Source organism: Acomys minous, assembly GCF_964271855.1.
Source record: "Acomys minous genome assembly, chromosome: 6".
Classification (NCBI taxonomy): domain Eukaryota; kingdom Metazoa; phylum Chordata; class Mammalia; order Rodentia; family Muridae; genus Acomys; species Acomys minous.
The window spans coordinates 115,682,922-115,703,358 of NC_140487.1; the positions used below are offsets into that span (position 1 = coordinate 115,682,922).

Genomic DNA, 20,437 nt, shown 5'->3' on the forward strand with positions numbered 1-20,437 from the left:
GAGATCTGGTGCCCTCTTCTGGTGTGCAGGCACATGAAGGTAGAATATTGTATAAATAATAAATAAAATAAAATAAAGAACTAGGAGACATTAACCAGCTGAGGAAATGTGGGGTGGAGTCGGGGCTGAGAGCAACGCAAAGAGCATGTGCAAAGAGCCTGGGGTGGAAAGGAACAGAGCAGGGAAGGAAGGGTAAAGTGAGGCAGGCTGGTGGTGTCAAGTTATGGAAGAAGGTGGGAGAGTTTAAGGTAGTGCGGGGAGACTGCTGAGTCAGAGCAGCAGGGATGTGCCCAGCAAAGCAGGGCAGAGATTTTGGCGTTAGCTTGTAATAGTGAGAGAAGACGGAAGGACTATGATGTCTGTGACAGGGGCAGAGCCTCAAGATTATCTGGAATCATCTACAGGTTGGTATCAGACTGGGCAGCCCCAGAGCTTGGACCCCAATGGAACCCTGCGGCCCCCACACACACATGACGAGGCCTTGATGAATGCCCACGGCCTCCTGCCGCATTGCAGGCATTGGCGGCTGTACTCACAATCTCCCACATGGACTGGGCCGGCATGCAGGAGTCACAGTGCACCAGGGACTCTGTGGACTGTGGGAAGGTGTTGGGGACGCTGTAACTGAAGCATTGTCCTAGGCACGCCCTGTGGAAAGAGAGGTCACTGAGCACAGGCCTCCAGAAGGGAGGCAGGGGTGGGCAGTCCTGATGTTCTTGACCCCTCCCTGGGCCCCTGCCCTCACCCTCTGCCTCCCCCAGAGTCCCACCTGTTCTGTATGGACTTGGCCTCACAGCCGCTGTGGCCCACAATCTGTGTGATGTTCTTGGCCTCGCACCAGGCACTCTTATCCGGAAACAGGGCCAGCTTGTTGATGGGTGGCGGGGCGGCCAGCAACATGACAGGGAGGACAGCCCCCACCAGGACCCAAAGCATTGTGCCGTGACCTCTAGAGCCCTGGAACTGAGCACAGGTGGCAAGTGAGGCACAGTCTAGCCTGGGAGGCTAAGTTGGGGGGGGGGAAGCAAGGTGGGTTCCAAGCATGGGCTCTGACCCCAGGGTTCAAGGCCAACTCTCCTCAGACAAACAAATACCATCTTTTTCTTTCTTTCTTTCTTTTTTAATTTTAATTTTTTTTTTGAGATAGGGTCTCATGTAGCCCAGGCTGGCCTCAAGGTAGGTCTGAATTGGAGGATGACGTAGAGCTCTTGATCCTCCTGATCCCACCTTGCTGTTGCTGGGATGACAGGCAGGTAGCACCATGCCTAGCTCCAAATACATCTTGGATGACCCATTTCTCTCTAAACCATAAAAAGCAGCTATAAATAGCATTGCATCCGACCTCCCTGGGGAGACTGAATGGTCTTTGATGGGATAGTTACTAGTGTCCAGCTGGGAGTGTGCCTCGATGGCATGGTGTGTTCCTAGCTTGTGCAAGAGCTCTGGGGTGGATCCCTCAAATCATAAAACCCCAAGTGATCCTTTGCTCACAGCCTTAGAGGAGCCTGGCCCTTGCCCATGCCTCCTTAAAAAGACATTGCTACTCAACCATAGGCCACTCAGACAGACATGTTTCTTCTCAGGGTTCCCCACCAGGGTGCTCAGCCACCAGAGATGCCCACACGTCATTACCTTCAGCCGAATCTTAACCCCGATTCCAGCAGGGGGCACCATTTACCAAAGTCTCTGCTTCAGGAGTAAGATACTAAATTCCAGAGTCAGCCACAAGATGGCGGTGCAGGACCAAGTCTGGGTCCAAAGGCTCCGCGCAGAGCGGTACCTCTGCCACCTCCCCCAACTTTATCTACTGCTTTGTGACCCTGGACTTTTAAGCCTCATTTCTCCACATTTCAGACTTGACAGTGGAGCCGGGCGTGGTGGCACATGCCTTTAATCCCAGCACTTGAGAGGCAAAGGCAGGCGGGTCGCTGTGAGTTCGAGGCCAGCCTGGTCTAGGACAGCTAAGGCTACATAGAGAAACCCTGTCTCAAAAAACAAAACAAACAATCAAACTTGACAATGTATTGGGATCTCCTAGGGACTTACAGTGCGAAAGCTCTCAGCTGAGATGGGATTCACACTTTTCAAGGGTGGTTCTGATAGGTTCAGACAGCTGGGAACTGTGTCTTATTCAGTTCCCAGAGGGCCTTGGATGAGCTTGAATAGGGGACAGAGGGAGCAGGGACATGTCCCACTAATTTTCTGGAGGCCAGGTACCAGGAATGGGGAAGGCTGGATCGTCTTCTGTATGACAGTGGTGTCCTAGACCTTTCTTCCCCCAGAAAGTGATGGGGGTGTCAGGGACAGGTGCTTTGCAAAGTGTCCAGGGAGGTGACTATGGGGTGGCAGTTCCTGCCATGAAAATCCAGGTGAGCTTGGAGAGTGAGATGACAGGGAGGGAGAGACAGCCTTCGAGCTCATCAGGCAGCTGCCCCCCCCTGCCCCCCACCCCCCACCCCCTACTCCCCAACTATTGCCTTTCTCTCTGCAGAGGTCTTGGTCTCTGAAGATAACCTCTGCCCCTAGCTTGACAGAGTTAGGAACAGAGGGGGGTGACAGTGTGCCCCTATCCCAATAACTTCCTGCTATGATCCACACATCCTAGACTCATCCAGAAGATCTACAGCAAAACACACACTTTTAGAACAAGCACACGCAAATGGAACTGGCTGGAATCTGGAACATCCCTAAGTGCTATTCAACAGCCTCAGCACCCAGCAGGCCTCCTGCTCCTGACAAGCGAAGTAGCCTGAGCCAAGGTATGCCCATGACCTTCTAAAGAGGTCCAAGGCCCATGGAAGGCCAGCGTTCCTGGCCACCCCCGCCCCCCGAGCTTGTGTCAGGGAAGTCCCTGCTATATCACCTGCCTCTGCCGCTTTCTTGTCAGTGACAGGCGAGGTGAAACAGGGACTGAGATCTGAGCTGTGGTGGCAGCAGTCTGGAGATGGGTACGCCGGTCTGACTTGGATCAGGAACTAGGAGAGATGGGAACTGTGGCTGCCAAGAGTCAGGACCAGCTAAAGTAAAGGAGCAGCCTGGGGGTTAACCACGAGGCTACCTCAAAACAGGATAAGAGAACATTGCAAAGCGTCACAGGCCCAGAGATCAGGCTCTGTTATTAGGCACACCTGACAGAAGTTGAGGAGAAGCGAGATACAGAGTTAGTGTTATCTTCCTTCTCAGGTGCCCGCTGTGGAATTAAAAACGAGGGTTAGCCATGCCCCTCAGAAGAGTGGTGCAGCCCAACCCACCACACCCTGTCAAAGACCTGGGAGCAGACCCCGGGAATCTCCCTTGCCCTCCCCACGTCAGCAGCTGGAGCACCAGTAAATAGACTGGCCCCTCTGCCCCTGAGTCCCTGGTGTTAGAATTCTGCAGCTTAGGAACTGTGTGGCGATAAGAAAGAGTTTACCAGCCGGGTGGTGATAGTGCAGGCCTGTAATCCCAGCACTAGGGAGGCAGAGACAGGCAGATCTCTGTGAGTGCCGGCCAGCCTGGTCTACAAAGCAAGTCCAGGACAACCAAGCCTACAGAGAAACCCTGTCTTGAAAAGAAAGAAAGAAAGAAAGAAAGAAAGAAAGAAAGAAAGAAAGAAAGGGGCTGGAGAGATGGCTCAGCGGTTAAGAGCACTGACTGCTTTTCCAGAGGTCCTGAGTTCAAGTCCCAGCAACCACATGGTGGTTCACAACCATCATGTGATCTAATGTGTACTGTATACATAATAAATAAATCTTTTTTTTAAATGGTAAAAGAAAAAAAAGAAAGAAAAGAAAAAGTTTACCTCTCACAGCCCACTTCTCTTGTAAGGGAAGAACGCAGCTCCCTCCTAGAACTGAGAGGTTCCTATGACAGCACCCAGCACTCAGCACCCAGCATCCGAGACCCAGCACGGTCCCAGTATCCAGCAGGCACCCACCAGCACCAGCTCTCTTTCCTGGAGGAATCATGAGTAAAGCTGGCCAGTGTCAGGAGGCAGAAGAGGTGCCCTGAGGAAGCCCTCCCGCCCTACCCGGAGGCCATGGTGCCCCCTTGCAGGCTAGTCTTCTGTCCATTGCCCTTTTTATGTTCTCAGGCCAGCAACTCAGCTCATCTCTGTCTAAGCAGCTGTTGGACTTTTCCTTCCTGGGCCTTCAGCACGTCACCCAGCTTCTCACAGCTTCTACCCTAAAGGTCACACGGGTGCCAGGGTGCCAGGGTGCCAGGGTGCCAGGGCAGGACAGGAGTCAGTCATCTGTCTGAACAACACCCAGGCTCTGCCAAGGTTGTCCTGAGGCACCTCCAGCAAGAGGCATGCCCTCCCGTGGGTCATGTCTTTTTTTCCTTTTTCTTATTTATTCATTCATTTTTATTTTATGTATAGGAGTACTCTATCTGCATGTCCACCCACAGGCCAGAAGAGGGCACCATGTGAGCATGTGAGCCACCATGTGGTTGCTGGGAATTGAACTCAGGACCTCTGAAGGAACAGTCAGTGTTCTTTTTTTTTTTTTTTTTTTTTTTTTTTTTGCATTTTTGAGACTGGGTCTGTCTGTGTATCCTTGGCTGTCCTGGACTCACATTGTAAACCAGGCTGGCCTCAAACTCACAGGGATCCACCTGCCTCTGCCTCCCGAGTGCACCACCACTGCCCAGCCAGTCAGTGTTCTTAACCACTGAGCCATCTTCCCGGGCCCTGTGGGTCATTTCATTCCCCGTGGCTGGTCCCCCTTTCTAGGTGCCTTCGAGAAGAGTGAGACAGAAGTAGCAGGAGGGCCCTACACTCACCCCCTGCCAAGCTCAGATCCCACAGGGGAAACCCAGACGTGCCCAAGTGAGAGGGCTGAAAAATCTCATAATTCTGGGTTAAACAGAGGATTGCAAATGGGTAATGGTGAAGGTTGAGGGAGGGAGCTCCTGGCTGAGGGTCACAGCTGGAGCAAAGGCTAAGCCGAGGGGAATCACAGCCAGAGGCCCCATCGCCTCTCTAGCCTGGCAAGGAAATGCTGGCCCTCACTGCAGCCGCTGTTCAAAATGCTTTGCCATGTCAACTTACAATGATGCCTCTGGTCAGGCTGTTCCCCCCACTTTCTACATGAAGGATGGAAACACGAAGGCAGCCGGAATTTGTGTGAGGTGACATGTCCTGACAACAGGAAAAGCCAAGGTTTGAGCCTGAATAATCAGATGGGCTGGCAGTTACCCTCGAAAAAGATGGTCAGGCATGAAGGTGCACAGAGACAGAGGCAGGAGGATCTCTGTGAGTTCGAGGCCAGCCTGGTCTGCATAGTGAGTTCCAGGGCATCCAGGGCTGCTACACTTAGAAACCCTGTCTGGGGGAAAAAAAAACCTACACACACACACACACACACACACACACACACACACACACACACACACAAAAGCAATGGAGAGAGAGGTGGCCAGGGAAGGGGGAGCTGGAGTGGGATTTGGGGTACCCTGGGCGCTGCCCTCCTGTCTCTGTCAGAACTCTGGTGCTTAGTCACTGCCCCATCTGGGACCTGGCTCCACAGGCAAGAGCTTGAGCCCCATTCCTGGCTCACCAAAGATATATGTGGTCATGGCAGAACCTGGTTCCTGGGGTCTAGGAACAGGAGGAAAGTGCCCTACTGGGTCAGTGGAATCCTTAGCACAGGTGGATCATATACAGATGCCCACCCACCCTGGCCATGTCTCAGACCTGGGTGGGGTGGGGTGGGATATTTCTGGTGAGCCCCTCCAGGGCAACTGCTAGATTCTGACAGGTGTAGACCATCTCTCCAGCTCCCCAAGGGCCTCCTGTGCCTTGCCTTTTCTGAACTGCTGCTTATACAGAAAGGAAGTCCCCACAGGGTGACACTCACAGGCTGACCCAAGTCATCCCACACAGGTCAAGAGGAAAGAGGCTTGCCCACCTCTCCCAGGCAGGAAGGGGACAGGGAACACTACAGTAGCTTCCCTGGCCCTTGACTCACAAGGCCCTTCAGGAATGCCAGGGGGTGGGGTTGTGAATACACAGGGCTTGGCTCACAGCACACCTGCCAGCCTCCAGCAGCTGCCCTGAGAGCTCACCGGAAAGGCAGAAGAAGAGAAGCCCAGGACCTAGCCTGCAAAAGCAAACTGCCAAAGACCAATCAAATCATCAAATCGGTCAAGCTGCTTAGGGGTGTGGCCTTAACAGGCGCCTATCTTTCCTTCCCCACATGACTCTAAGGCCTAGTCAGGTTAGGTGGCTGGCCTCCTGAGCCCTCTTAATGTCATGGCTGGCAGGGTCCCCTTGGTCGAATCACTGCTTTTTTAATACCTGTGTCAGGTGTTCTAAATGCTGGCTGATGGGATTTTACTCTCAAGGACTTAGCTACCACCCCAACCACCACTGCCCACTAAAGCCTAAAGCCCTTTATACAGGAAAGAGGTGACTTGATGTGTGGAAGGAACAACTGTCCCCCATTTCCTCCCCCCTGCCCCCCAAAGACAGGGTCTTACTATAGCTCTGGCTGTTCTGGAACTCACTATGTAGATCAGAGTGGCCTCGAACTCACAGAGACCCATTTGCCTCTGTTTCTAAGTGCTGGAATTAGAGGCATGCAACACTATGTCTGGTTCCCCGTATCCTCTTTTGCTAAATCTAAAAAGTCACGATCATTCCATCAAGGTAAGTTGTACCCACACACCCCCAGTCTTTTACACACATACACACACACACACACACACAATGTCCTTCACATATACACTATCCCCCACACACATATACATACAATCTCACACATAATCTAACACACACACACACACACACACACACACACACACACACACAGTCTCTCCTCCACTCCCACAACCACAACTGGGCCTAGATTCAAATCCTGGCTCAGCCACCTGAAGATTTGTGTGACCAGGTTTTCTCAGCTGCGATGTGGGAACAGTTGAGGCTGTGCCCCTAGGCAGCTGTGAGAGTTAAACGGAAGAGTTTGTGGAAGGCTGTCCCTGGGGGGTTGTAGCTCCAGGAAGCCACCATGAACACAGGCTTGGAGTCACCTCAGGCCCCTGATCCATCCTAGCCCTTGTTCCTCCTTCCAGATCCAGTTTAATCCTTAGTGTTTCTCAATCCAGGAGGCATCTGCCAAGTGATAGGGATTTAGGGGGATACCTTGAATTGAAACATAAGCAAGCAACAAGATGGGGCTGGGAATGGTTTCCCAAGCTGCCAAGTGTCACTGACAACGTCCAGTTGCCAGGACAGAAGCTGAGGCAAGACCTCACCAAACTCTACCCGTTTGAAAGACAGGGGTGCTGAAAGTGCCACCGTTCTGGGACGTAGCTACGCAGAGAACAGGCTCCGTCTGGTGCCCACTGCGCATGCGGCTGGCGGAGAGGGTGTGGTGCTGCTTGCGGCCGCTGCCCTGGGCTTGGGGATCAGCAGGGTGGGGCAATCCTCCAGGTCTTGGAATGAGTACAGGGACTTCCTTGAATGGTGCAACTGAAAAATGCTCCTGGGGAGGGGGCAAAGCAGTGTCAGGCCTGAGGGCCGGCCAGCTCACATCAGCCAGGCCCGACTCTGGATTCCTGGGTGCTGAGGGAGAGGGGGTGTCCCAGAATGAGTGTCTTTGGGGCAGGGCTGTTCCTGAAGACCGTGTCCGTGACCTGCACTTCACCTCCATAAGTCTCACACTTACCACCTGTGAAATAGACCTCGTTGGCATAGTCTGGAACATCTGGCTTACTAGAGTCCTTGGGGAGAGTCTGGCTCCAGTGTGCCGCTTGAGGCCACGAGGATTCCATGACCCCAGGAGCACCGCAGGGTGGCTTGCCTTTCTTCAGCTCCAGGGCAGAGCGCGAACCAACTGTACTGTGCGGTGGGTTGATACCCAGGATCCGTCCGTCCCATGCCACCCAGGCCTATCTCCTAGGTCCAGGCAGCTTTACCTTCCAGCTCTGGGTATTTCTATGCAGGAGTCGGGGTAGGGGGGCCGGGGGGGGGGGGGTGGCGGAAGCCCAGACCTTTCTGCCGCAGTCTCCAAAACAAATGTATGCTAACTACGGGCTGCTGCGGGGCAGGGCCTACACATCTGCTCAACAGAAGTTCCCCTCAGACCTCACCAACAACCCTGCCCACCCCACAGCCTCCGACCCCTGGGGTTGGCAGTAGGAGGAAGGAGCTGAAATTTCTCTTTAAGGAGGCTGTACCCTTGGCTAACGCACAACATCTACTCCACCGGCTACCCCTCCAAACACAGGCCCAGGAGAGAGGTCTGGCTTTCAGGGAAGGGTGGAGAGAGGTGGGGGTCACCAAGGAAACGCCCCAGCCTTGTCTCTTCTTTGGCTCTAAGTCAACGTAAACCCGCCCAAGCAGTTCCAGCATCCGTGGGAGTCTCGGGAGGCTGGCTGCTCAGTGACAAAGAGTTGGGGGGCTGCCCGTTGACAACTTACTTCCCCACTTTTAGCCTGTGCCAGCAGGCTGTTTTCCTGGGGTTGCAAGCTGGTGGCTTCCAGCTGGGCAAGGACCTCGGAAAGCCTGGAAATGTGGCCTTCTCCCTTGATGCCCGCCCACCCCACCCCCCCCACCCCACCCCCCAGCCAGACCAAGGCTAGCAGCTGCCTCCTTTAGTGACGCTTGTAAAAGATCATCGCCTGGCCCAGGAGCCAGAGCCGGCTGGAGGGCAGGTGGCCGGCAGCAGAGCCCTGCGGTGAACACTGCCTCACTAGGGTGGAATGCTTACAAGGCTCTAGCCCCTGGAAAAGCTAGCTAGCTCGGGCGGGCGCTCACGCTTGCTCTCCCTCTCCCCCTCTGCCCCTGCCGTGCGGGCGCGGGGGGTGGGGGAAATTAGTGTACGTGGAGGGGGCACATGACACCAGCCAGACTTTGGGGCAGAAAAGAGGAGAGTTTGGGGTCTTTTGTAGTGCCAGAGCCCAACTGGGGAGCCGCGCCTAGGAAGTTGGGGCAGGATGCTTTTATTTGGAGAGGGAAGATCAGGGAGGCTCTCAATGACCGGGAGAAAAAGAGAGACAACACGAAAGCAGAGGCACAAGCCCACAGAAAGTGAAAATCGAGACAAGAGGGGGGCAGCGGGAGGGACAGAACTCCTGAGAGAGCATGGGAGCGGAAATGGAGCGATGGAGAGCCAGGGACCTGTGGATGCTCGGGAGACAGGGACCGGAATGGGCAGCAACTAGGAAGGGACCAGGATATAGTCAGAGGACAACGCGAGTCCAGAGACCCTGCGCTACCCAGCGCCCTTTGGGCGACGCTCTCCCTCTCCCTCTCAATCCTGGCGGTGAAACTCCTACAAGAAACGGAGCCCTGGGGCGCGGCTGGCGACCGGCTCGGGAAGCAGCCGGTGCCCCCTGGCCACCCCGGAGCCGCGCCCACGTCTCCAGCGCGGGCGATAGCAGGAGCCGGGCCGGCCGCTGGGCTGTGCGGCTCGGGGGTCATGGACTTGCGGAGCGCGAAGAGGAACTGCGGGTTCGGAGGACGCTGCGGGGCGCGGGAGCAAAGGGACCCTGGCTGTCCCGCTCCTGCATGCGGGCCCAGGCGAGACTTACCGCGCGCAGTAGCAGCGGGGAGCGCGGCGCGTCCTCCTGAGTGTCCTAGGAGGGGGGTGCGGGCCGCGGGGGTCGCAGGCCCGGGGGTCCTCGGGCTGAAGCGGCCCCGTGAGGCTCGGCTGGGCTGCGCTGCTGGCCGTCTGCGGCCCCGGGCGGGCGCGAGGCGCGGGGGAGCGGCGGGCCGAGCGCCTCCGACGTCAGGGTGTCTCAGCTCCAAATAGGGAGCGAGGGCGGGGGCAGCGGCGGCGAGGGGAGGGACGCGCGGGCAGGGCGGGCGAGCGAGAGCCGCTCCCTCCGCGCGCGAGTAGGGGCGCCCAGGCCGCGGGCCCCGCTTCCCCGACGGCCGGGACAAAGATGAAAGGGCACGGGCGAGCCTCCGGGACGCTTCCCAGGCTTTGATTTCCCTCCGCCTGGCTTTTCTAGGCTGTCAGGTCTTGCCAGGCCTTGGAGGGACAATAGTGGACGAACCCTTGGAGTGGGGGAACACGGCCTTAGACACTTGCTGAGTGTGGCGCTCCAGCCTATTGGTGTTCCAGCACCAGGAGCCCATCCGAAGCTGTGCCCCCATCTTCCCTCGGGAGGTTGTGTTCCCTTTTGACCTTCAGTTGCCTCCAAATAACTTAGCTGGAGCATCTAGAGAAGTATGAGAGGCCAAAACGCGCTCTCTCTCTCTCTCTCTCTCTCTCTCTCTCTCTCTCTCTCTCTCTCTCTCTCTCTCTCTCTCTCTCTCTCTCTCTCTCTCCCTCCCTCCCTCCCTCCCTCCCCCCCCTCCTCCTCCTCCTCCTCCTCCTCCTCCTCCTTCTTCTTCTTCTTCTTCTTCTTCTTCTTCTTCTTTCTCTCTCTCTCTCTCTCTCTCTCTCTCTCTCTCTCTCTCTCTCTCTCTCTCTCGGGCTCCTTGAAGCGGGGAGAGTGCGGCTTCCCTGAGGGAGGGGCTAGCTACCTAAAAGCAGTAAGGTGGGTTGCACTGGTCTAGCCTATTCCAACGGAGTAAGAAGAGAGCTCCGGACTGGGGATGTAGATCAGTTAGCAGAACGCTTAGCTAGCATGCAGGAAGTCCCGGCTTCTACCCCAGCACCCCATAAACGGGGTCCAGCGGTGCCCACACAAGGCCCAGTGTCAACTAAATAGAAAGTCCAGGCCATCCTACTTAGAAGAGGAAGAAGGTTGTGCCCTTTTTTTGTTCCTTGGAGGTGGTAGCCCGGGGCACCATAAAACAGAATGGTGAGACTTAGAGAGCTATCTGCATCGGTCATATACGCTCACGCTCACGTATTTAAGCCGTACGGTTACGGTTGCACTCAGCCCTGTTCATTTGATGTCTCCAAGCACGGAGGGTGCGGGTGGGGTTGGGGGTGGCAAGGAAGTCTCCTAGTTGCCTAGTGATAACACCTTGGCTGTCCCAGGCGGATCTGCTCTTCAAACCAACGGCTGCTGTGCTGTTCTTCAGCCAGAGTTTTCTCCCCTCCCTCCATCTCCCGTTCAATGCATCCTTCATCTACCAGGCAGACAGCCTTCCCACCATCCTCAGGTGATGTACACTTCTTCTTCCTCCTCCAGCTGTGACCTTGCAGCCTGGAATACATCTCTTCGTGGTAATCTCTCTTTTAGCTCCTCCATCAGCCCCTTGAGGGCATTTCATTTCATTTTAGTATTATCCCCCATTTAGTAAATAAATGCTAAGTAAGGGCTCAGAGACAGCTTACTTAGCTCATCAAAAAGTTACCCAGCGAGAGGCTAAGGTTTGGAGGACCATAGGCTGCAGGAACAAGCCTTGCTGCACTGTACCATATGTAGGCCATTTTACAGCCAAAGCTTGCCAGCTGTATGCACACAGACCTTGGGCAGGATGGAAGTAGACGTGTACGGTCTGTAAAAGCCCATCCCCACATGTAATCCCTACTGAACGGTCAGGAGCTCAAGACCAGCTAACCTGGGCTATGTGAGACCCTGTCTCAAACAAAACAGGGGGTGGGTGAGATGGCTCAGTGGGTAAGGACACAGACAGCCATGTCTAACTAATAACCTGGGTTCAGTCCCCAAGCCCCATTCTGATAGAACTGACTCCTGCAAGAGGTCCTTTGACCTTTATGTGTGTGCTGTGGCGCATGTGCGCGCGTGTGCGCACACACACACACACACACACACACACACACACACACACACACACAAAGAAAAAATAAGAAATAAATAAATGTAATTTAAAAACCATGCAAACAGAAAAGAATCTGTTCCCACACTGCAGGAAGCTAACCGTGTGGTGTAATGTGCTTGTCTGACCATACATACAGCTAGCAGAGAAGGCTGGAATCCCAGCCAGTGCACTTGGCCAGCACCCTCTCAAACACCGGAAGGTTCCAGAGCAGGCCCAGACTCCTAATCAAGGACATGGGGTTTAAAGTTGAGTTACATCTGTCTAGTGAAGACCAGTGATAACAAGAAGCTACAGTGTGGGCAGGGGACCTGCCTAGAAAGGGACTTAAGTCTTTTAGCAGCTACCATTTTATACCCAGCTAAGCAGACTGTTGTACCTCATCTACTCTTTAGCACAATCCCATTGCTCCCAGTGTACTAGTGACAACAAAGCATCATAACCTTCCCCCACCCCCCAGATCACACTGATAGTGACAGACAAAGGCTAGATTTGAATGCACAACCCACACAGTGGTCCTATGTTCAACAAAAGACTCTTGGCTGCCTCAGGGCCCCTCCCATAAGATGCTGCACCCCTGAGATCCAGGATAATGGGGCCCCAGCAGGAAAGGCAGAACCTGTCAAGTCAGAGTCTCCAACCTCCAGGAGATGCACCTGGTTGGCAGCACAGCTCCAGCTGCCCAGGCAGGCCTGGCTGGCACAGGGCATGGGCTCATGGCCAGAGCCTGCTGGCCCTGGGCCAGTCTCTTGGGGCCAAGGTAATGTGGGGACCAGAGCTGAGAGCTGAATGCCCCTCTCCCCAGCTCATTAGCAAACATCTGGGCTCAGGAAAATGACTGACCTGGAATGTGACTGGGCTGCTAGGAGCTGCCCCCCTCCAGAGTCCCTGGGGAATATGAGCTCCCTCCTGCAGGGCATGGGGCTTGAGCCAGCTGTTTCCTCTAATCCTGTCAGCTTGGCCTCCTTGGGGGTCCAAGCCTCCTCAGTCTCCTGGAGAAAGAGTGAAAGCAGCCAAAAGCCTTCCTTCTTGCTAAGGCCAACATCCACAGGACTGGTCAGCTCTGTTAAGCACTAAGTGTAACAGTCAAGGTCTCCCTGCGTGGTCTGACTGCATTTTCTTCATCATTTGTGGAGTCTGGGGCTCTGTGCAAACTATCCCATGCTTGGCCTTGGCTTCTCAGTCTGTCTACTGCAGTTAGGAAAAGAATATAGTCGGGGCATGGGCTAGCATCCATTCATCCAGTTAACAAATATTTACTGTGTATACTACATGCCAGGCAACCATGAGATGTTGGGGATCTGACAATGGACTAAGCCAATAAAGACCCAATCCTCCAGAAACTCAAGAACAGAGCAGAGGATACCACAGAAAGTCAACAGATGGGAGGATCATGTGTATGTGTGTGAACTAAGCTGGCCGAGTAAGGTGCTGGGGGGTGGGGAGCGGTATTGAGAGGCTTCCAGAAAACAAGGCAAAGAGGTGATGTTTAAGGTGAGAGTCTGAGAAGGAGCCAGGATTGAAGGAGATAAAGGGATGCAAATGCTGGGCACCGTTCCTGGAAAATAGCACGTGCTCCATAAAATGAAAACTATTTTAGGGAGGTTCGTATATACAGCGCAGCAAAGGCGCTGGAGTCAGATTCTCTGGATAGAGGCCAGGTGTCAGCACAAAGCTTCCTCGCCTTACTCCAGGGGTGAGCTTGCTGAGCCTCAGTCTCCTTTATCTGGCAGCTAGGTGCATCAGTGAATTCCTGTAACTGAGAGGTACAGGCAGTTAAAGGGTGCTGGGGGAGGAAGTCATGGTCCTTGGTGCTGACACTGGTAAGTTGTCCTTGCTCAAGTAAGAAGCCCAACCTATGTCCCCATAAGCAACCATACTTACACTCAGTGGGTCAGAGCTGGAGCCGTGGCTCAGCAGTTCTGGGCATGAACTGCTCTTCCTGAGGACCCAGCACCCACATCAGAACTTGATTCCCAGTACCTACGTCCTGAGACTCACAAGCGCCTATAACTCCAGGGAATTTGATGCTTCCTCTCGTCTGGTGCACACCGCCTCCCACCCCCATTGATGATTAAAACAATAAAAAGAATTTTAATTCAGTAGTTCACAAAAATACATAAGCATGCCGGGCAGTGGTGGTACACGCCTTTAATCCCAGCACTCGGGAGGCAGAGGTAGGTGGATCCCTGTGAGTTCGAGGCCAGCCTGGTCTACAATTCGAGTCCAGGACAGCCAAGGCTACACACAGAGAACCCATGTCTCGAAAAACCAAAACCAAAACAAATAAACCAACAAAAAAAAAACCCTACACACACACCTAAGATATGGACATAGGAAGGGAAGCTACTGAGAAGGGGATTCAGCAAGAAGGGGAAGGGAAGGGAGAAATATGATCAAAGCATATCTATGTATGACATTGAGAATGAATTAAAACATTTTCTTCTTTGTCTTTCTTTTTGTTTTTTCTTTTTTTTGTTTTTCAAGACAGGGTGTCTCTGTGTTAGCCTTGGCTGCCCTGGACTTGCTTTGTAGGCCAGGCTGGCTGTGGTGAACTCACAGCAATCCACCTGCCTCTGCCTCCGGAGTGTTGGGATTAAAGGCATGTTGCCACCATGCCCAGCCATAAATTAAAATTTTTTTCATTTTATTGTATATGGGTGTTTTGCTTGCAAGTATGTCTTTGTACAACACATATGCAGTGTTCATGGAAGCCAGAAGGGGCCATGGGTGTTTAGCATACAGGCGGTCCCAATAGCCTGCCTTTTAAGGGCCTAGCAACCTGCCACTGCCAGGTGCACACCAGGTGTGTGCTGGATAAAAAAGACCCCACCAGCCTCTTATGCCCTCTGTTTCACTCACTCTGCTTCTTTCTCTCTGTCATGGGTACCCTCCTCTCTATCGCCCCCTCCCCCTTTCCCACAATAAACCTCCTTTATACCACATATGTTTTGTGGCACATGCATCATTATTATACCAACGGGATTCTGTTGAACTGGCACAACGGATGGTGAGCCACCATGTGGGTGCTAGGAATTGACTCAGGGTCCTCTGCAAAAGCAGCAGGTGCTCTGGACTTCCGTGTCATCTTTCTAGCCCTGAGAAGAAACAAAGAATGTTGTTTTCAATTTTTAGACAGGATCTCACTGTGTAGCCCTGGCTTTCATGGAACTCACTGTAGACCAGGCTGGCATCAAAAATCAGAGATCCACCTGTCTCTGCCTCAAAGGTACTGGATTTAAAAGATTGTGTGCCAACTCGGTCGGCGAGTAAATAACATTTTAAAGGTTCCGCTGAGGATCATACACATGAAACAGAGTTCTGCCCCTCCCCCCCCCCCCCAGAAAATAGGAGCGGCTTTTTGCATGTCCTTTCCCACAGAGGAAAAAGACTAGCCCACATTCTCTTAGCAAATCAGTAGCAGAAAGATGTGGGCCCAGAACCAGATGTTCTGACTTTGAGCCCACCCATCTATTTTGACTGTGGCCTCTTGGCACAGGCCAGAGGAGAGGGATCATGGACTACAGCTCTGTCCTCCAGCAGGATGGGAAGTAGCACTTTAGACAGCACTGGAGAGCTGGAGCGAAGCTGTGTGTGTGTGTGTGTGTGTGTGTGTGTGTGTGTGTGTGTGTGTGTGTGTGTGTATGTGTGTAGACAGGTGTAGCTCACTCCTTCCACAGTGTGGGTTCTGGGGATAGAACTCAGGTTGCCAGACTGGGTAGCAAAGCACTTTGACCTGCTGAGCCATCTCTCCAGCTCACGGAAGAGATTTGGATGGTCTTTCAGGGTGGGAGACCAAGAAGTGAGGCGAGGACCCCAGTACCGAGAGAGCAGAGTGGAAAGAAGAGGGTTAGAGAAGGGAAACTGAAGGATTCTGAGATGGAAACACAAACCCTGCAACTGTCTGTTCTCTGCCTCCGAGATTAGCCTCACCAGCAGCAATCCGCTTGTATATGCCAAACGGCCAAGATGCCAAGGCAGGGAGGGGCTGCTGTGTCCCACACCCTCACGCTCCTGTTACGCCCCCACCCTGAAGCAGCCAGCACTGAGTTCTCTCTTATATCGCTCAGCCCATCCCTTTGTTTCTTCCATTTTTGAGTTCCCTGTGGCCCACAGGACCCAGAATGAGTGGGGGGAAGAATTTTTCTCCCTCTTCAGAAAGGCAGCCTAATATCCCATAGGGCAGGGGTTTCCTTAACATTTTTTGTGCTCTGGACAAATTCTTTTGGTGGGGGGGGGGGAGAATAACAACAAACCCCACCCTGACTGGTGGAATATGGCCTAGCACTCTTGATATTCCAGGCTTGGTCCCAGTGCGGCAGAAACAAAGCCTTTGTAGACATGGCTGCTGGGTGCTTTATATTCTGTGACTACCTTCCAGCCCTCAGGAGGGGCGGTCTCAGTAAATGAAGGAAAGATCTACTCACTACAATTGTTTCTATATTCAACACAGTAAGCTTTCTTAAGGTTAAGGCAAGCAGAACCCAGTTTCATCTGTAATAAAGTGAGGGGTCCGCAAGGTCTAGAGGGCGGTAAGCTTTCTATTTTCCAGGCACGTCAACTGTGCGAGGACAAACCCAGCCCATCTCCAGTCTATATGGAAAGCAATTCTCTGGATGGTGACATATGTGGCCTTGCTATTCTTGCACAGTAACATAACAAAGTGCTCGGCCTCCCATCTGCACTGCTGGAAGAGACGGGGCTCCCAGCAGTCCCAGGAGGTTATATGATTGATTATACAGTGAGCCGGTGCTGGGCTGAGAGTGGAAGAGGCTCTATAGCGGTGGTTCTCAACCTGTGGGTCTGGACCCATTTGGAGGTTGAATAATCCTGTTACCTAAGAGTCAGAAAACTCAAAGATATTTACAATTCATAACAGTAGCAAAATCAGTTATGAAGTAGTGACGAAAATAATTTTGCGGTCATCACAACATGAGGAACCGTGTTAAAGGGTCCCAGCATTAGGAAGGTTGAGAACCACTACTCTTATGTGATGGAGAAGCCTTTCTTCAGACTGAAAGTCACTGACCAGTAGTGACCAATCAAAACCATTCACAGAAAGAGCAAGTTACTTCTAGGGGCTTGAAAACAGTATTTAAAAGGGATTGCATGTCTTTTATTTTTAATATTTTAAAATTTTTTATTTGCCTTTATTTTATGTGCATTGGTGTTTTGCTTGCATGTTTGTCTATGTGAGAGTGTCAGATCTTGGAGTTACAGACAGTTGTGAGCTGCCATGTGGGTGCTGTGATTTGAACCTGGGTCCTCTGGGAGAGTAGTTAAGAGTGCCTATAACCACTGAGCCATCTCTCCAGCCCCAGTAGCACACATCTTTAATCTTAGCACTTGGGAGGCAGAGGCAGACAGATCTCTGTGAGTTAGAAGCCAGCTTGGTCTTCTGGTATCACCAAGAATACTTATTTATGAAACTCTGTTTCAGGGGCAGTGGGGAGGGTGAGGGGGCTGGGGGCAGTCGTCTCACAGAATAAGGAATAATGGGTTTAGAAAGTCACATTTGAGCCGGGGCGCCACAACACACAGCTTTAATCCCAGCACTCAGGAGGCAGAGGCAGGCAGATCTAGGCCACCCTCAAACTCTGTCTCAAAAAACAAAAACAAAAAGGAAGGAAGGAAGGAAGGAAAGAAGGAAGGAAAGGCAGGCAGGCAGGCAGACAGACCAAGGACAATGCATGCAGTAAACACAGACCCCCTATTCAGATCTAGTGCCCCCTATTTGACCACTTCCCCTTGGTGGGGTGGCCTGGTGGCACTCAGAGGAAGGGGAAGCAGGCTACCAGGTTGAGACCTGATAGGCTGTGATCATATGGTGGGGGAGGAGGTCCCTTTTGTCACAGGCCTAGGGGAGGGGAATAGGGTGAAAGAGGGAGGGGGAAAAAGGAAGATACAAGTGAGGGGATAACAATTGGGATGTAATCTGAATAAATTATTTAAATTAAAAAAATATTAGGGCTAGAGAGATGACTCAGAGGTTAAGAGCACCAGCTGCTCTTCCAAAGGTCCTGAGTTCAATTCCCAGCAACCACATGTGGCTCACAACCATCTATAATGAGATCTGGTGCCCTCTTCTGCTGTGGAGGTATGCAGCATGCATGCAGAACATTGTATACATAATAAATAAATCTTTTAAAAAAGAAATATTAAAAAAAAGTGTTAGGGGGAGGGAGCTATGATGGGGTATAAAGTGAATAAATAAATTAAATTTTTTTTTTAAAAAGAAGAAAAAGTCATACATGGATGCTAAAGCAATGGTGGTTTTAGAGACAGGATGTTTAGGGGTTTTTGTTTTGTTTTTCTTTTTTGGTTTTTGGTTTTACACCAGCCTTTGCCTCCTGAGCGCTGGGATTAAAGGCTTGGGCTGGCTTGATATCAAGGGTTTTAAAGGTGTCACCCCATGAAGCTGTGGAGATGGCTCAGTCTGAAAAGAGCCTGCCACACAAGCATGAGGACCTGAGTTGGATCCCCAAAAGCCACATTAAACACACAGATACACACACACACACACACACACACACTCACGCATGTCATGTGTGCCTTTAATTCTGGCACTCGGGAGACAGAGGCAGGCGATCGCTGTGAGTTCGAGGCCAGCCTGGTTTACAAAGTGAGTCTAGGACAGCCAAGGCTACACAGAGAAACCCTGTCTCGAAAAACTTAAAAAAAAAAAAAAGCCCAGAGATCTGTCTACCTCTGTCTCCCGGGTGCTGGGATTACAGGAGTGTGCCGTGGTACCACACTTGACCCTGGATTTCAAGTCTTAAGAGTTCTCTGAACCAACCTACTGTTCACATGTACCCCACACTTACTTGCCGTTGCAATCCCATGAGAGAACAGTGTGATCCTCATTTCATAGATGAGGACAGGCTTGGGAGCTGAACCATCTCCCCTAATACCACATACACACTGTGTCCCGAGGATGGAACCTAGGGCCTCATCCATGCTTCCCAAGCACCCATCACTGAGTGTGTCCCCCAGCTCTGCCCGAGACAGTTTTTATATGCGTGTACTGAAAGCACACCCATGTGAGCCTCAAAGCCTATGGGTGGGAATTTCCCCGGTCTCATTTACAGATGAAGAAACTGAAGTTTGAAGACTAGGACCCTCCTGCTTGTGCCCAGCAGGTGAGGGATGAGGCAGGCTCTTGGGTCCAGGGCTTGACTGTGCAGCCTGTAGGTCTGCAGTTTCCTACTGTGCGGCCCTGCTTCTCCCTCCTGCCCATCGGCCCTCTTCCTTCTCCTCCTTCCCTGTTGTCCTATCACACAGAGATGCTTGCTGGACACAGAGCACCTCCCCTGTGCCTGCCCAGGACCACCTTGTGTCCTGATGCCATCCACGGGTGTTGGGAGTTGAGGTGGTGCGCTCTGCACACTTGAAGGAAATGGTGATGGCTTCCAGATGAGCTTATTATCCTAAATTTAACATTTTTTTCAGCACTTAGAATTTCCACTTTCTCCCTTCCACCCCTTTGCATTTACGCAATTAGAAAGCATGCAACAGGAAACCATTTGAGTCTCAGACCAGTCCGGAGAAACGCAGCCCCAGCTCCATGCACTACATCCTTGTGGAAATACTCTGCAGAGTTTATTTGGACAGGCTCAAAAATAGTCCTTCCAACAATGCAATCAGATTGAACCATGACAAGTAAAATGCAATTATGGGTTGGTTACATTTTAAAAAATGTAAACAGAGGTTTGAGAACCAACAGCAAAAACAAGAGCCATCTTCCTCACCCTAGTGTCTGTTTCCTGCGGCAGGATTATGGGACTGCATTCTTGGGCCCTTTGAAAGTGGTGAGAGGGTGACATTCACTCAAAGGGACAGCTCAGCAAAGTGTTCCGAGGCCACATCCCAGAACAAAGGCACGCTTCTGTAGACAGCAAATGTGCCCCAATAAAGGCTCCCAACCACTCAGAATGCAAAAGTCATTCACATAAATGAGTTCAAAATACATATTGTTCTGGGCCAAATTATACAGTGTCAAGTTCAGACTGTATATATTTATATATGTTGGCAGCACAGGCTACTTCTGGGGCGCCACAGCTTTGCCCTAGTATCCTGTGCCCAGCTGGGTGCCCATCACTGGCTCCTCAAACCCATGAATTTCCTTGTGTCTGGTTCCAGAAGGGCAGAGGCGAGGTGAAGTCAAAGCTTTGCAAACCCACAAGAGACCAGGGCCCCAAGAGGACTTGAATTTCGAATGAAACTTCAAGTAAAACAGAATGCTTTCCTTTGCCAACAAGCTGGAACTTTCTGAAGGCTCGTCTGAGGTGGGGGCAGGGCCTCGGGGACAAGATCAGGCTTTGTGCTTCCAATGCTCTCTGTAAGAGCTACAAGGTGGGACTACAGAGAACTCTGGGACTAAGACAAACATCAGCCTTCCTTTGCCTGGCTTCTGTCCAGAACCATTTCCTCCCACCGGGCCCTGGTTCCTTGGGCACTTCTGCAGAACTCTAAAGGTGCTGGGGGGACCAGATCTGTGCAAACAGAGGCCTAACACCTACTTAGAGACAGGAGTTCAATTCTGTGTCTCCGTCCATTTCGTGTTCCTGTCTCAAGTCAAAAGACTTGAGAGCACAGCTTTCCCTTTGTCTTTTTGGAATGGGGATGGGCTGTCACTCTTGACTCTGGAGGCAGAAAATAGGGGGAATTAGAGGGGTGCTACTATATAAAGCAAATATGGAGGAGAGCTGGAAGGGAGGAGGCTAGCTGTGTGACATTCTTCTAATGGCATGGACTGCTCTGCAAGGGCTAAGA

The 20,437-nt window shown here is 52.2% G+C and overlaps 1 protein-coding gene across 3 annotated transcripts in view; it reads right to left on the reverse strand.

Moving 5' to 3' along the window:
- Positions 1-20,437, reverse strand: part of LOC311600856 (neuroblastoma suppressor of tumorigenicity 1) — a 50,030-nt gene that overhangs the window by 2,385 nt on the left and 27,208 nt on the right. Inside the window, exons 1-4 of one of the 3 annotated variants that reach the window (XM_084787974.1) lie at positions 9,517-9,727; positions 7,247-7,466; positions 770-963; positions 537-648 (exon numbers count right to left, since the gene is read on the reverse strand). In XM_084787974.1, coding sequence (XP_084644100.1) covers positions 537-648; positions 770-936 — 279 coding nt within the window. In that variant the 5' untranslated portion in view covers positions 937-963; positions 7,247-7,466; positions 9,517-9,727. Of the gene's footprint in view, positions 1-536; positions 649-769; positions 964-7,246; positions 7,467-9,516; positions 9,728-20,437 lie in introns of those variants that run through there. The other 2 variants (XM_084787972.1, XM_084787973.1) reach the window with 2 other exon arrangements.